This window comes from Littorina saxatilis, linkage group LG1, assembly GCF_037325665.1.
Source record: "Littorina saxatilis isolate snail1 linkage group LG1, US_GU_Lsax_2.0, whole genome shotgun sequence".
Taxonomy (NCBI): domain Eukaryota; kingdom Metazoa; phylum Mollusca; class Gastropoda; order Littorinimorpha; family Littorinidae; genus Littorina; species Littorina saxatilis.
Genome location: NC_090245.1, coordinates 35,404,058 through 35,416,557, shown reverse-complemented (window position 1 = coordinate 35,416,557; position 12,500 = coordinate 35,404,058). Strand labels below are relative to the sequence as shown.

At 42.4% G+C, this 12,500-nt stretch overlaps 1 protein-coding gene across 1 annotated transcript in view; it reads left to right on the top strand.

Moving 5' to 3' along the window:
* The window catches only part of LOC138973209 (short transient receptor potential channel 7-like), a 25,513-nt gene extending 13,041 nt beyond the window's left edge, over positions 1–12,472 (top strand). Inside the window, exons 13-19 of the mRNA XM_070345953.1 lie at positions 312–463; positions 1,938–2,113; positions 2,394–2,601; positions 3,659–3,898; positions 4,626–4,712; positions 5,594–5,660; positions 10,541–12,472. Of these exons, the coding sequence (XP_070202054.1) occupies positions 312–463; positions 1,938–2,113; positions 2,394–2,601; positions 3,659–3,898; positions 4,626–4,712; positions 5,594–5,660; positions 10,541–10,746 (1,136 nt within the window). The 3' untranslated portion in view covers positions 10,747–12,472. The remainder of the gene's footprint in view (positions 1–311; positions 464–1,937; positions 2,114–2,393; positions 2,602–3,658; positions 3,899–4,625; positions 4,713–5,593; positions 5,661–10,540) is intronic.
* The last annotated feature ends 28 nt before the right edge of the window (positions 12,473–12,500 follow it).

Below are 12,500 nucleotides of genomic sequence, written 5' to 3'. Positions count from 1 at the left end.
TAGTTGATTAGTTTGCTCATAAAAGTTATCATTAAAATCAATTTTTCAGAAACAAATTACACAAAGATTGCATTGTATTCCTCATCTTCTTCTGAATTCAACTCTAAAAATGTGCTCAGAATGAAAGAAAATAGGTGTAGTAAGTACTACGGACGCGTGCTTCGCGGCAGCGAGCATGACCCGTCTCGGTCTTCGGTATGGTTAGCCGAGACTATATGAATGTAGTCGATGATTGGTTTGTGGTGTTGATCTTGACTAAATGCTTTTATATCGCTTCACGCGACTTGTTTCTGTTTATGTCCTTCTTACAGATCGACAAGAGTGGCGGCAATCAGACCCTATCAACCTTGCAGAAGGTCTGTTTGCACTGGCAAACATCATCAGCTTCTCTCGTATCTTCTACCTTCTTCCTGCCAACGAAACGCTCGGCCCCATGCAGATCTCACTGCGGCGAATGATCAATGTAAAACGCTCACATGCGGTTTTGTTGTTGTTGTTGTTGTTGAGGGAAGGGGGGTGTCGGTGGTGATGGGGGTCAAAGTATTTTAATGTTAGTGTCTTTTTTATATTTAGTCAAGTTTTGACTAAATATTTTAACATCGAGGGGGAATCGAAACGAGGGTCGTGGTGTATGTGCGTGTGTCTGTGTGTCTGTGTGTCTGTGTGTGTGTGTGTAGAGCGATTCAGACTAAACTACTAGACCGATCTTTATGAAATTTGACATGAGAGTTCCTGGGTATGAAATCCCCGAACGTTTTTTTCATTTTTTTGATAAATGTCTTTGATGACGTCATATCCGGCTTTTCGTGAAAGTTGAGGCGGCACTGTCACGCCCTCATTTTTCAACCAAATTGGTTGAAATTTTGGTCAAGTAATCATCGACGAAGCCCGGACTTCGGTATTGCATTTCAGCTTGGTGGCTTAAAAATTAATTAATGACTTTGGTTATTAAAAATCTGAAAATTGTAAAAAAAAATAAAAATTTATAAAACGATCCCAATTTACGTTTATCTTATTCTCCATCATTTGCTGATTCCAAAAACATATAAATATGTTATATTCGGATTAAAAACAAGCTCTGAAAATTAAATATATAAAAATTATTATCAAAATTTTTTTTTCGAAATCAATTTAAAAACACTTTCATCTTATTCCTTGTCGGTTCCTGATTCCAAAAACATATAGATATGATATGTTTGGATTAAAAACACGCTCAGAAAATTAAAACAAAGAGAGGTACAGAAAAGCGTGCTATCCTTCTTAGCGCAACTACTACCCCGCTCTTCTTGTCACTTGCTGAAAAATGGCATTGCGTTCAGTTTCATTCTGTGAGTTCGACAGCTACTTGACTAAATATTGTATTTTCGCCTTACGCGACTTGTTTATCTTTATTTTTATCTAGTCAATTTTGACTGAATGCATTGCGGTAGAATTGGGAATCGAGAAGACGTGTGTGTGTGTGTGTGTGTGTGTGTGTGTGTGTATGTTTGTGTGTGTGTTTGTGTGTGTGTGTTTGTGTGTGTGTGTGTGTGTGTGTGTGTGTTTAGAGCAGTGTGTGTGTGTGTGTGTGTGTGTGTGTGTGTGTGTGTGTGTGTGTGTGTGTGTGTGTGTGTGTTTGAGCAATTCAAGAAACGCTACCGTACAAATGTTTATGAAACTTTACATGTTCTTTATTAAAGATAAAATACTCAGTGGTGTTTTTTTCATTTGTATCGATAAATATCCTTCATAAAGTCATATCCGACTTTAAAAAAAGTTGAGACGGCACTGTGACGACCCGATCAGTTTCCGATCACAATGATGGACATTTTGGTACAATAATCTTACTCAATCCAGGCTATGGGCCTCATGTCTGTCTCTGTCTGTTTCTCTTTCAACGTGTGTCTATGTTGCTGTATCTGTGTCTCTCCAGGTCTGATTTTATCTACGTGTTTTAGGACATCATCAAGTTCCTGCTGATCGGTGCAATGGCGGTGTCAGGCTTTATGATCAGCCTGAGGAACCTGTTCTTGTGGTACGGTGAGACGTTGGCTGTCGAACTGCGGATCGCCAACAAAAGTGAGGACAGGGTACCCTACGGCATTGAGGAGAGCGCGGCTACAAACTTTTACAAGTGAGTCTTATGACGTATTCATTCTTTTAATGTGTGTGGTGAGGTTTTTAATTTACTTTTTATGATGGAAACATTTTTATAATCAAATCTCGATTTGTAAAAACTTTTTGAAACGAAACACGGAGAATAAAAAAAAAGCCTGTTGATTATGTTGTTGTTGTTGTTGTTGTTGTTGTTGTTGTTGTTGTTGTTGTTGTTGTTAATAACACCAGATCCGGGCCAGGCACATCAAATTCATGACACAACAGCCCAACCCAACTTGCATTGCGTCTCTTTTCAGCTTGCGAAAGCAGTTCATTACGGTGTTCTGGTGGATCTATGGCCGGGGCCAAATTAAAGAAGCACTGAAGATAGAGGCAAAGTACGAGGCAAGTCAGCTTACAGAGAGCGTGGGGGAATTCCTAGCAGCCTTGTACCACGTGACCATCATCATCGTTCTCGTCAACCTGCTCATCGCCATGATGGCAAGATCTTTCGAGAAAATTCTGGTACGTGTGTTACCTCCCAACTAGTATGTAAGTTTGGACTGACTGAATAGAACTGACGGTACACAATGCCCACTGAATTTCCTTTGTGTGAAATTTAATCTTGAGTTATTTTGTGTGTCTTCTTTTGTTTTTTGATGCTGTGTGTGTTATTCAACGTCAACTCAGACCAACCCAACCAATGAATGTAACTTGTATGATGGGGTATATGGTAGCCCTGTGGCTAGAAAACCGGACTTGTGTGCGGGGTCTGGTACCTCACGTTGCTAGAACTCCACTTGTGTGAGGGGTCTGGTAGCCTAGTGGCTAGAAAACCGGACTTGTGTGAGGGGTCTGGTAGCCCAGTGGCTAGAAAACCGGACTTGTGTGAGGGGTCTGGTAGCCCAGTGGCTAGAAAACCGGACTTGTGTGAGGGGTCTAGTAGCCCAGTGGCTAGAAAACCGGACTTGTGTTAGGGGTCTGGTAGCCCAGTGGCTAGAAAATCGGACTTGTGTTAGGGGTCCGGTACCTCACGTTGCTTGAACTCCAGACTTGTATGAGGGGTCTGGTAGCCCAGTGGTTAGAAAACCGGACTTGTGTGAGGGGTCCGGTACCTCACGTTGCTTGAACTCCAGACTTGTATGAGGGGTCTGGTAGCCCAGTGGTTAGAAAACCGGACTTGTGTGAGGGGTCCGGTACCTCATGTTGCTAGAACTGTACTTACTTGTGATGTGGCCTCGGGTCCCAGGTCGGGACTGACGTTTGTCTTCTGCTTTTGCGTTCGTCGGCTGCAATTCACACAGGCTGTTTCTTGAATGAATTCGGTCATTACGCCAGAAGTGCAAGTGGCTGATTACACCAATGAACGCACACACAAAGGTAGCGCGGCTCTTGTTGCTGCTGGTTTGTTTGTTGTTTGTTTATTGTCGCTTCAAACAATTTAGCTATCCGAGACTGAAGTTCTTGTTGCGGCTGGTATCCCACTCTGAGTAGGCGGTACGAATTTCCCAGCAATGGGATATATATTAGAATATGAAATGAAATACTTTAACCAATACAAGAATGTGATGATGCAATGCAGATCGATGTGGACGTAGAGTGGAAGTACGCGCGAAGCCTGCTGTACATGGAGTACATTAGTGACTGCTACGTGTATCCCGTGCCCTTCAACATCCTACAGCCCCCTCGTGACCTCATTGTCTGGCTCGTCACCTGCATACGTCAGAAACGGAAGGGTGACGACCAAGGCCTGGTGCCTCCCGGAAATCGACGGCTAGCGTGTGCCGGTGACAGATGCTACTTGGAAAGGGTGAATTATGAGGTATATATATAGGAGGGTTTTTCGTCTGTCAGTTTTGCCTGCAGGTAGCTCCATTGTGTTCTGCTCTATTGTCGATCTGTCGTTTCTTTCTCTGTCTGGCTGGCTGGTTTGGTGACTGGCTGTTTCTCTGCTTTTTTTCATTGTCTCTTTTTTTTCCTTTCTTGTGCACGAGCTTAAATGTTTTGACACATGCATTCAATAGAAATATTTAGTCTTATTGATAGTAACATATCTATATTTCATGCTAGTCGATTCGATATCATAGCATTCACAGATACATTCGTCTCACGAAGGTGAAATAGTCTAGTCAAAAAGTTAGCTGTTGTATTCTTAGACTACTTCCTTTAATCAAATGATTTAGCAATTCAGTTAACTGGCGGATTCTCCGACATATTCAGCAAATTAAGATCAAGTGATCTGGTCATACAGTTAATGAGATATGATACTGATTCATGCATTGCCTAGCGGTGACCTTATAGGTTATTTTCTACTGCTGGTATGACGAAGTAACCAAAATAAACTGCTTTCTCGAAATTCTTTGTCAGTTCATTGGCAGAATAAGTGACAGAATTTTCGCTATTATTCGTATTATGACGTCTCAAACTTTGTTTGCTTTTGACGTAAGAGATTACAATTTGTGAGAGAAGGTTAAGAAGAGACGTCGATAGGTTTGTGCAATCGGTGTCGTTTGTCATTAAATGTCAGATTCCCGTTTTGTTCATGTCAGGCCAACGTTCCTGCAGCATCACGAAAAAAGTCAGGCGTTCACCAAAATGTCACAGCAACTTCCAGCGACGAACGGCAGACATACAGAGTGAGATATAACGATGAGGAATTAATGGGAGGAACGCGTGTGTTTGGGGTGGGGTGGGTGGAGGGGGGGGGGCCGAACGGATAGATAAAAGGAGGAAGGACAGGGAGAGGGGCAAACGCTGACAGAGAGAAAGTGTGTGTGTGTGTGGGGGGGGGGGGTTGTGTGTGTGTGTGTGTGTGTGTGTGTGTGTGTGTGTGTGTGTGTGTGTGTGTGTGTGTGTGTGATCAAGAGGATGGGTCTATGTGTCTCTCTTCTAGCTGACTACCTGCTTATCCCTCAACTTTGCCAATATTGATCCTACTTACTGGATCGACTCAACTGCTTACTATCGTTATGAGAAATAGAAGAAGCAGCCGAATTGTTTACTTACCAAAGAGTTTTCCTTCCGTTTATCTGATTAAGATTTTTTTTCATCTTACATTGTGGTGGAATTAACCATACAAATCAAGAATTTATCTTCTCTTTACCCCATGGTTTGTATATGGGTTTGGGGCCTTTATAGATAAGCCATACAGCTCTCTCTCTCTCTCTCTCTCTCTCTCTCTCTCTCTCTCTCTCTCTCTCTCTCTCTCTCTCTCTCTCTCTCTTCTGTCTCTGTCTGTCTTTGATTCTCTCTCTCTCTCTCTCTCTCTCTCTCTCTTCTCTCTCTGTCTCTGTCTGTCTCTGTCTGTCTTTGACTCTCTCTCTCTCTCTCTCTCTCTCTCTCTCTCTCTCTCTCTCTCTCTCTCTCTCTCTCTCTCTCTCTCTCTCTCTCTCTCTCTCTCTCTCTCTCTCTCTCTCTCTCTCTCTCTCTCTCTCTCTCTCTCTCTCTCTCTCTCTCTACCCGCCCCCCGAGTAGGTATGTGCGATGTTTTATTTGAGGGGGCATTTCTTTCTTTCAGGAGGTTATTCAGACAATCGTGCAAAGGTTCATTTTTGACATACAGCGAGAGGAGGAGCTGAATAAAGGTAAAAATGATTGTTCTGCTTTGCATTTCCTTTGGTGCATTCATCTAGTTTCTTTTCATGCAACTGAGCAGCTTCGTTGTTTTAGTGAAACCTTCTATCTTTATTCCTTTCGCTTTTGATTATTTTTTTATTTGTTTCGGGCCTTGGGGTGTTTTTTGTGTTTTCCTCAACTTTTTGGACAATGAAATTCGCCTGTTGATTCCATATGCTTCTCGTGTGCCAGGAGACAGGTACTGACCACACAACTTTCATAACGGTTTTTGTCTATATGTGGAAAACTTACCTCCCCGGCCTTGTTATTAGATCTTGTACTTTCGGGTACGTAAGATAATTTGAACAGCAGTATGAGAGCTGATATGCGTTAAGTAGCTTTTCCAAGATGCCCTACAGATGGAGATTTCTCCACCCACTATCAAGGGATTGATTTTGTAAGCATGCAAATGGATAAAAACCTCCCCAGCGTTGCTACACTCGCCCTGGCAACCACCTCTCGATGACGACCACCTGCCAATTACGACCACCCAAAAGATTTCCAGAACTGATTTTGTAATGCACAATTATTCGCTCTTCCATTGCGACCACCTGTCTTTAACGACTACTTTCGGTCAGGGCACGTTTCATGATATTGAGGATTGCAGTTTCCCCCTCACACACAATATTCCAAAATAATAAATAGTCAAACAGGGGCCAAAAAACAGTTTGAACCAAGAGTTCAACTTTTTATCTATCCAAAACAGTAAAAAAAATTATATGAACATTCGTATTTCCAAGATGATTGGCGTTCCAAGACGCTATATCCTAAAACCCCCAAAACATGCTTTTACAACTTCAGAGCATAATAACTGCCCAAAGGTGCTGTTTAAAGCAACCATTGATAATAATTTTTAACATACTCCTTGAACACATTAAGAAAAATGGTTAACTTGCAAATAAAGGGACAGCATTGATCAGAACAATGGTAAGATAAAGGACGCTACTTATATTTTGTACATTTTTTATCTTTATCGTTTCCTGTAGACCTCAGAAGTTCTAGCCAGCTTAAGAAATCTTTCTAAAATCGAAAAACAAACATCTATACATTTTGTACGCAAAGTAGATTGATATTTGACACAGTCACACAGACATACGTGGGCTATGGGGCAACCCTACCCCCTAAATTTGAAAACGGGGTCAATTTCTTTTCTGCATGCATTCAGCAAAACAATCCCTAAAAAATAAAAATTCACAAATGAACTTATGACTTTAGAAAAGCATTCAAAAATGCATATATACAACGCTTTTTCTTTGGTCCCAATTCAAGGGGGTGTGCTATTCTCAGGTAACACTGTGAACGCTCAAATGAGACTTGGTCACATGTCAAAAAAAGTAATCCCCCCTGTTGTTCATGGTTGGTTGGTGGGATTTTTTTTATCTGAGCCATTGGCAAGCATGAAATGTCATCAACATTAGGAAAGACATAGTATCTCCCATTGTCTTTTGCGCGCAAACACTTCACACAGATCTCCTTTCGATCTGGCCCATCGGGGAAATGGGTTGACTTGGGGATGATCACCGCCCTGTATCTCTCCACCTTTCCATCCATGCTGACAAAGTCAGCGGTCACAAAGTCCCCAACTTTAATGTCTCACTGTGGGACAAAGAACCTGGTTTTCACGACTGGCACCACATGGTTGGCTGACCACGCGGCATCCAGTGGCGTGTTGTGGGTAGACGTCCATTGGACATAAATTAGGAAGGACTTCGCTGGATCATCTGGTTTGCATACTTTGTTCATGTACAACAGTTAGTCAAGCTGTCGAACTAACAGAATGAAACTGAACTCACTGCATTTTTACAGCAAGAGCGTATACTCGTAGCATCGTCAGTTCACCGCTCGATGCAAAGGCAGTGAAATTGACAAGAGCGGGGTAGTAGTTGCGCTGAGAAGGATAGCACGCTTTTCTGTACCTCTCTTTGTTTTAACTTTCTGAGCGTGTTTTTAATCCAAACATATCACATCTATATGTTTTTGGAATCAGGAACCCACAAGGAATAAGATGAAATTGTTTTTAAATCGATTTCGGAAATTTTGTTTTAATAATAATTTTTATATTTTTAATTTTTAGAGCTTGTTTTTAATCCGAATATAACATATTTATATGTTTTTGGAATCAGAAAATGATGAAGAATAAGATGAACGTAAATTTGTATCGTTTTAAAAACAAATTATTTTTTTTACAATTTTCAGGTTTTTAATGACCAAAGTTATTAACTAATTTTTAAGCCACCAAATTGAAATGCAATACCGAAATCCGGCCTTTGTCAGAGATTGCTTGGCCAAAATTTCAATCAATTTGATTGAAAAATGAGGGTGTGACAGTGCCGCCTCAACTTTTACAAAAAGTCGGATATGACGTCATCAAAGGTATTTATCGAAAAAAATAAAACAAATATCCGGGGATATCATTCCCAGGAACTCTCATGTCAAATTTCATAAAGATCGGTCCAGTAGTTTGGTCTGAATCGCTCTACACACACATACACGCACAGACAGACACACACACATACACCACGACCCTCGTCTCGATTCCCCCTCTACGTTAAAACATTTAGACAAAACTTGACTAAATGTAAAAATTTTAAAAAAAAATTAAAAAATGGGATAGCGGCGAAACGGGATTGCGCCAAAGTGGGATGCGGTAGTAAGATGACGCTTGGCTTGTGAAATGTCGCCAAAATGGGACGGCGGCAAAACGGGATTGCACGTAAATGGGATATTGCGCGAATTATAAACGAAGGAGTAGGCCCTAAGTTTCTCGTACGAGATGTTTACTGGGAGTAAATATTTGGGGAGTAAAAATTTAGTTCCTTGTGGAGTTCTTTTTTCGTACAAGATTTTTACTGGAAGTTTACTCCGGAGTCAATTTTTCGTGGAGTAAAAATTTCGTGTTACACCGGTTCATGACCGTTGTGGTAACGAGCGCACATTGCTGTCTCCATATTGTGTTCCTACGAATCGAAAGTACGATCGCCAAGCCCTTCTGTCATTGAAGGCAACGTTCGATATTTCCGTCTGTCAGCGTCGCCAACGTTCGACAGATTGTACTACTGTTACTCACAAACTTTCAATTTACACAATGAAATGCCAATAACATGCAAACACAACAATGGGAGACGAAGGGAAAACCTACCAGCGATTGAAATTATGCCAAACGAACTCACAAATCCCTCACTTTCCGAATGCAAACGCTGCAAATCCGTATGCGTGCGTCGCTGTGTCGAACGTTGGGTTGACGAACGTTGCTGACAGACGCAACAAAACTTGATCAACAGGCACTAAAAACGATTAAATAAGTTTTGATCACTGGGTATCGCATTCCTCTTTTTCTTCCTGCAGACGATATGAAGCGGTTGAAACGTCGTTTCCGATGAAAGGCTCGGTTATTACCGTTAAAAACGAAGTTTGCCGAACGTGTGATTCAGTCTACAGACACCGGTCGGATCACAACAAAAATGTTCATTCTTTGCGATTTTGTGATACTGTTGATGATACACCTGCTTTCCAGTAAAGAACATCAATAAAATGATGTTCACAAGCAAGAATAACAGACAAAAGCACGCGATGTGTAAAATTAGGCTTTGCTTTTCAAACAAAGCACGTGGTTTTTTTAATGACAGACACTTTCGGTGGCGATTGAAAATTTTTCCAGAAACAGTTTTATGCTCCCATTTGGGGTGTTGCAGGTAGCTCTGTTTCCTCCTTGGGGATGAAGCTACCAGGGGAAGGGATTGTGTTGGAGGTGCGGGTAGAGGGGTAGCCCTCCCGGTGCTCCCCCTTGGACCTCCCTAGTCTAGGACCCTGGGTCTTCGCGAGGTGGCCATTGTGGCGTAATCCCTCCGGACTAGCATAACGTTTCCCTATCCCAAGACCGACCGTGCGTGGTCTATGACCACATCCTCTACGAGGTGACCCTATCAACTAGGCAGCGCAAGCCCCTAGGCGAAACACGGCGGATCTAGAGGAGAGAACCTCGATAAAAAATTTGAGCTGCCATGAAGACGGAGCATGTTGGCTGAGGACAGCGGGCAGACCTCCTGTGCCGACACCCATCTACAGGAGAAAACCAGGCATGCACGCATCAAACCCAACATGGCCATACAAACGGAAACGGATGCTCCCATTTGATATTTGTTCCCTATTTTATCTAGTCAGAGACTAACCTTGTGTATTAATTGAGTTAATAACCCCATTATCATAAGTTTTGTGTGTTGTTTTCGTGTCTGCTTGAATCACACTTTGAGATGGGGTCATGTGACAGAAGGAAATGATGTCTGTCAGGATTCACACGTTCGCTTCGAAAAACTCGCTCAAATAATTGCTCAAACACAAACATTTTAGCTTTTATTTATTTTTTTGTATTGCAAATACCATACTAACTCATGCCAAGCAGAAAAAATTATGAAAATCAACACAGTAAGCAAGTAATTTGAAGGCAAAGTTTACACACATCAAAGAGTCTGATTACCGTGAAACCTGCCTCAGGCCTTTGGGTGGCCGTTATCGACAGATTCCACTGTTTTATGAAACTGGACACCCCCCTTGCTAAACCAATTTACACAACCCCAAGCGTCTTTGTAAGTACAATCGACCTGTTTTTTTCAGTAACCAAGAAGAAATGAATTGTTTTTGGACCTCGGAGAAGGCTCGATCTCATTTTTTCTTTGGTTAGTTGGTTGGTTGGTTGTTGTTGTTGTTGGTGTTGTTGTTGTTGTTGTTGTTGTTGTTGTTGTTCACTGAAAGTTCATGCTTTCAGCCTGTCACTGATAGCAGCACACCATCATTTTATTTTCTCAGTTTGCATTATTTATTGTTATTTATTTGATTTCACCTATTTTTGCAGGCAAGCTGGAAGAGGCGCGGTACAATATCTGCCGGACTAAGCAGGAGCTGCTGGAGCTGATCAACAGAAGGAACAAGGAGGCCAGCCACCTCACCACGTGTCTCAAGGCCGTGTCCTCAGAGTTGTCTACCCTCACTCCCCCAGCCACTCCAAGGCGGCACCACCACTCTGCCCGAAAACGTTTGGCGTTTGCTGATGAAGACTAGAGCCGGCAGTTCACGCCGTTGTAACGCGTTCAGCTTTCTTCCGGTGTAACGTTACGCGCTCAGCTTTCTACGGCATTCAGCTTTCTCGTTCGGCCTCGTTGATCTTGTCTGAACACCACACTGAAAAGCCCCCCTCCCTTCCATAGTACTGATGATCGAGCTTAGGTACTTTACATTCGTGGGGTCAAATTCGTTCAACCAAATTTTTTTTATTAAACTTAAAAATGTATTTGCTTAATCCTAAAACACCTTCCCTACTCATTCAAGGGACGTAACCACTCGGTGCACGTTTTCGAAGAAATCGAATCAGTTTTGGGGTGAAATCTATGAAATGTCACCACCAATTTCCTTCTGATTTGCAAGAAACTGACATGCTTTTCTTCCATAAATAAGTGTACTTCTTTACTGATTTGACCAGAAAACAACATTTCAGTCTCAAGTATATATCGAATAAGAAAGCTGAATGCTGGAGATAGCCGAACGTGTTACACGTTACACAGGTAGTTCACGCCGTGTCCCCCAACAAGCCTAGCAGTGCGGGCGTAAACTGGCCGAATTCGACGAATAGTAGCTAAATTAGCCATCAGCCTCTCAGAGCTTCAGAACGAGTATAAAGTGGTACCCTTCTTTTATGATACTCTTTTTTTTAGACTTACCCCCCTTAAAGACCCTCGTTGTTACCGGTAAAAAAAAGTAAAAAACGGCACGGTTGGCCTAGTGGTAAGGCGTCCGCCCCGTGATCGGGAGGTCGTGGGTTCGAACCCCCGCCGGGTCATACCTAAGACTTTAAAATTGGCAATCTAGTGGCTGCTCCGCCTGGCGTCTGGCATTATGGGGTTAGTGCTAGGACTGGTTGGTCCGGTGTCAGAATAATGTGACTGGGTGAGACACGAAGCCTGTGCTGCGACTTCTGTCTTGTGTTTGGCGCACGTTATATGTCAAAGCAGCACCGTCCTGATATGGCCCTTCGTGGTCGGCTGGGCGTTAAGCAAACAAACAAACCGGTAAAAAAAAATTGTGGGGAGGGGGGTTTGTTTAAAGGCACAGTAAGCCTCCCGTAAACCATAACAGAGCTCCCCGAGCGTCTACATATAGTACAAACATACTTCCATTTGAACGCTCACCGAACGGGAACATCCTGGCTGCTTTCTGTCGAGCTTGAGAAATTTTCAAAGAATTTATTTTCGTGTACTTGGCCTCAACAGCAATGGCGCCTCGTTTTGGTGCTGGACGGCTGTTATGAATACCGGAATTCACGCCCGGACAGTAAGCCTCCCGTAAACCATCACAGATACTGTCAGGCTTTTACACACATTACAAACACCCTTCCATTTGAACGCTCACCAAACGGGAACATCCTAGGTGCCCTACGTAAAGAGCGAGCAATTTTTAAAGAATTAATTTTGCAGATTGTCTCGAACACTTTTTGGACCCATCCTGAACTCAGGTCAAACATGAGTTACTTCCCTTCGGGTCTCATTCTATCGATGTAAACTGGCGATAGCCGTGAATCGATGATTATCAAAATGTTTTTGGACCGTGGTGCGTTTTTGCGCTAGACCTAACTTTTAAAATCTAAATAATAAATTGACAGCTATACACAAACATTCTTTAATCATAAAAGAATTCTTTTTTCATCAAGACGAGATCAGTACAATTCGAAGTTGTGAAAGTTTGAAAAAAGAAAAGCCCGGAAGCAGGGTCACGCAAGGGTCGTAGCAGACGACGGTTTATCAGTCAGTGCATAGCCTATC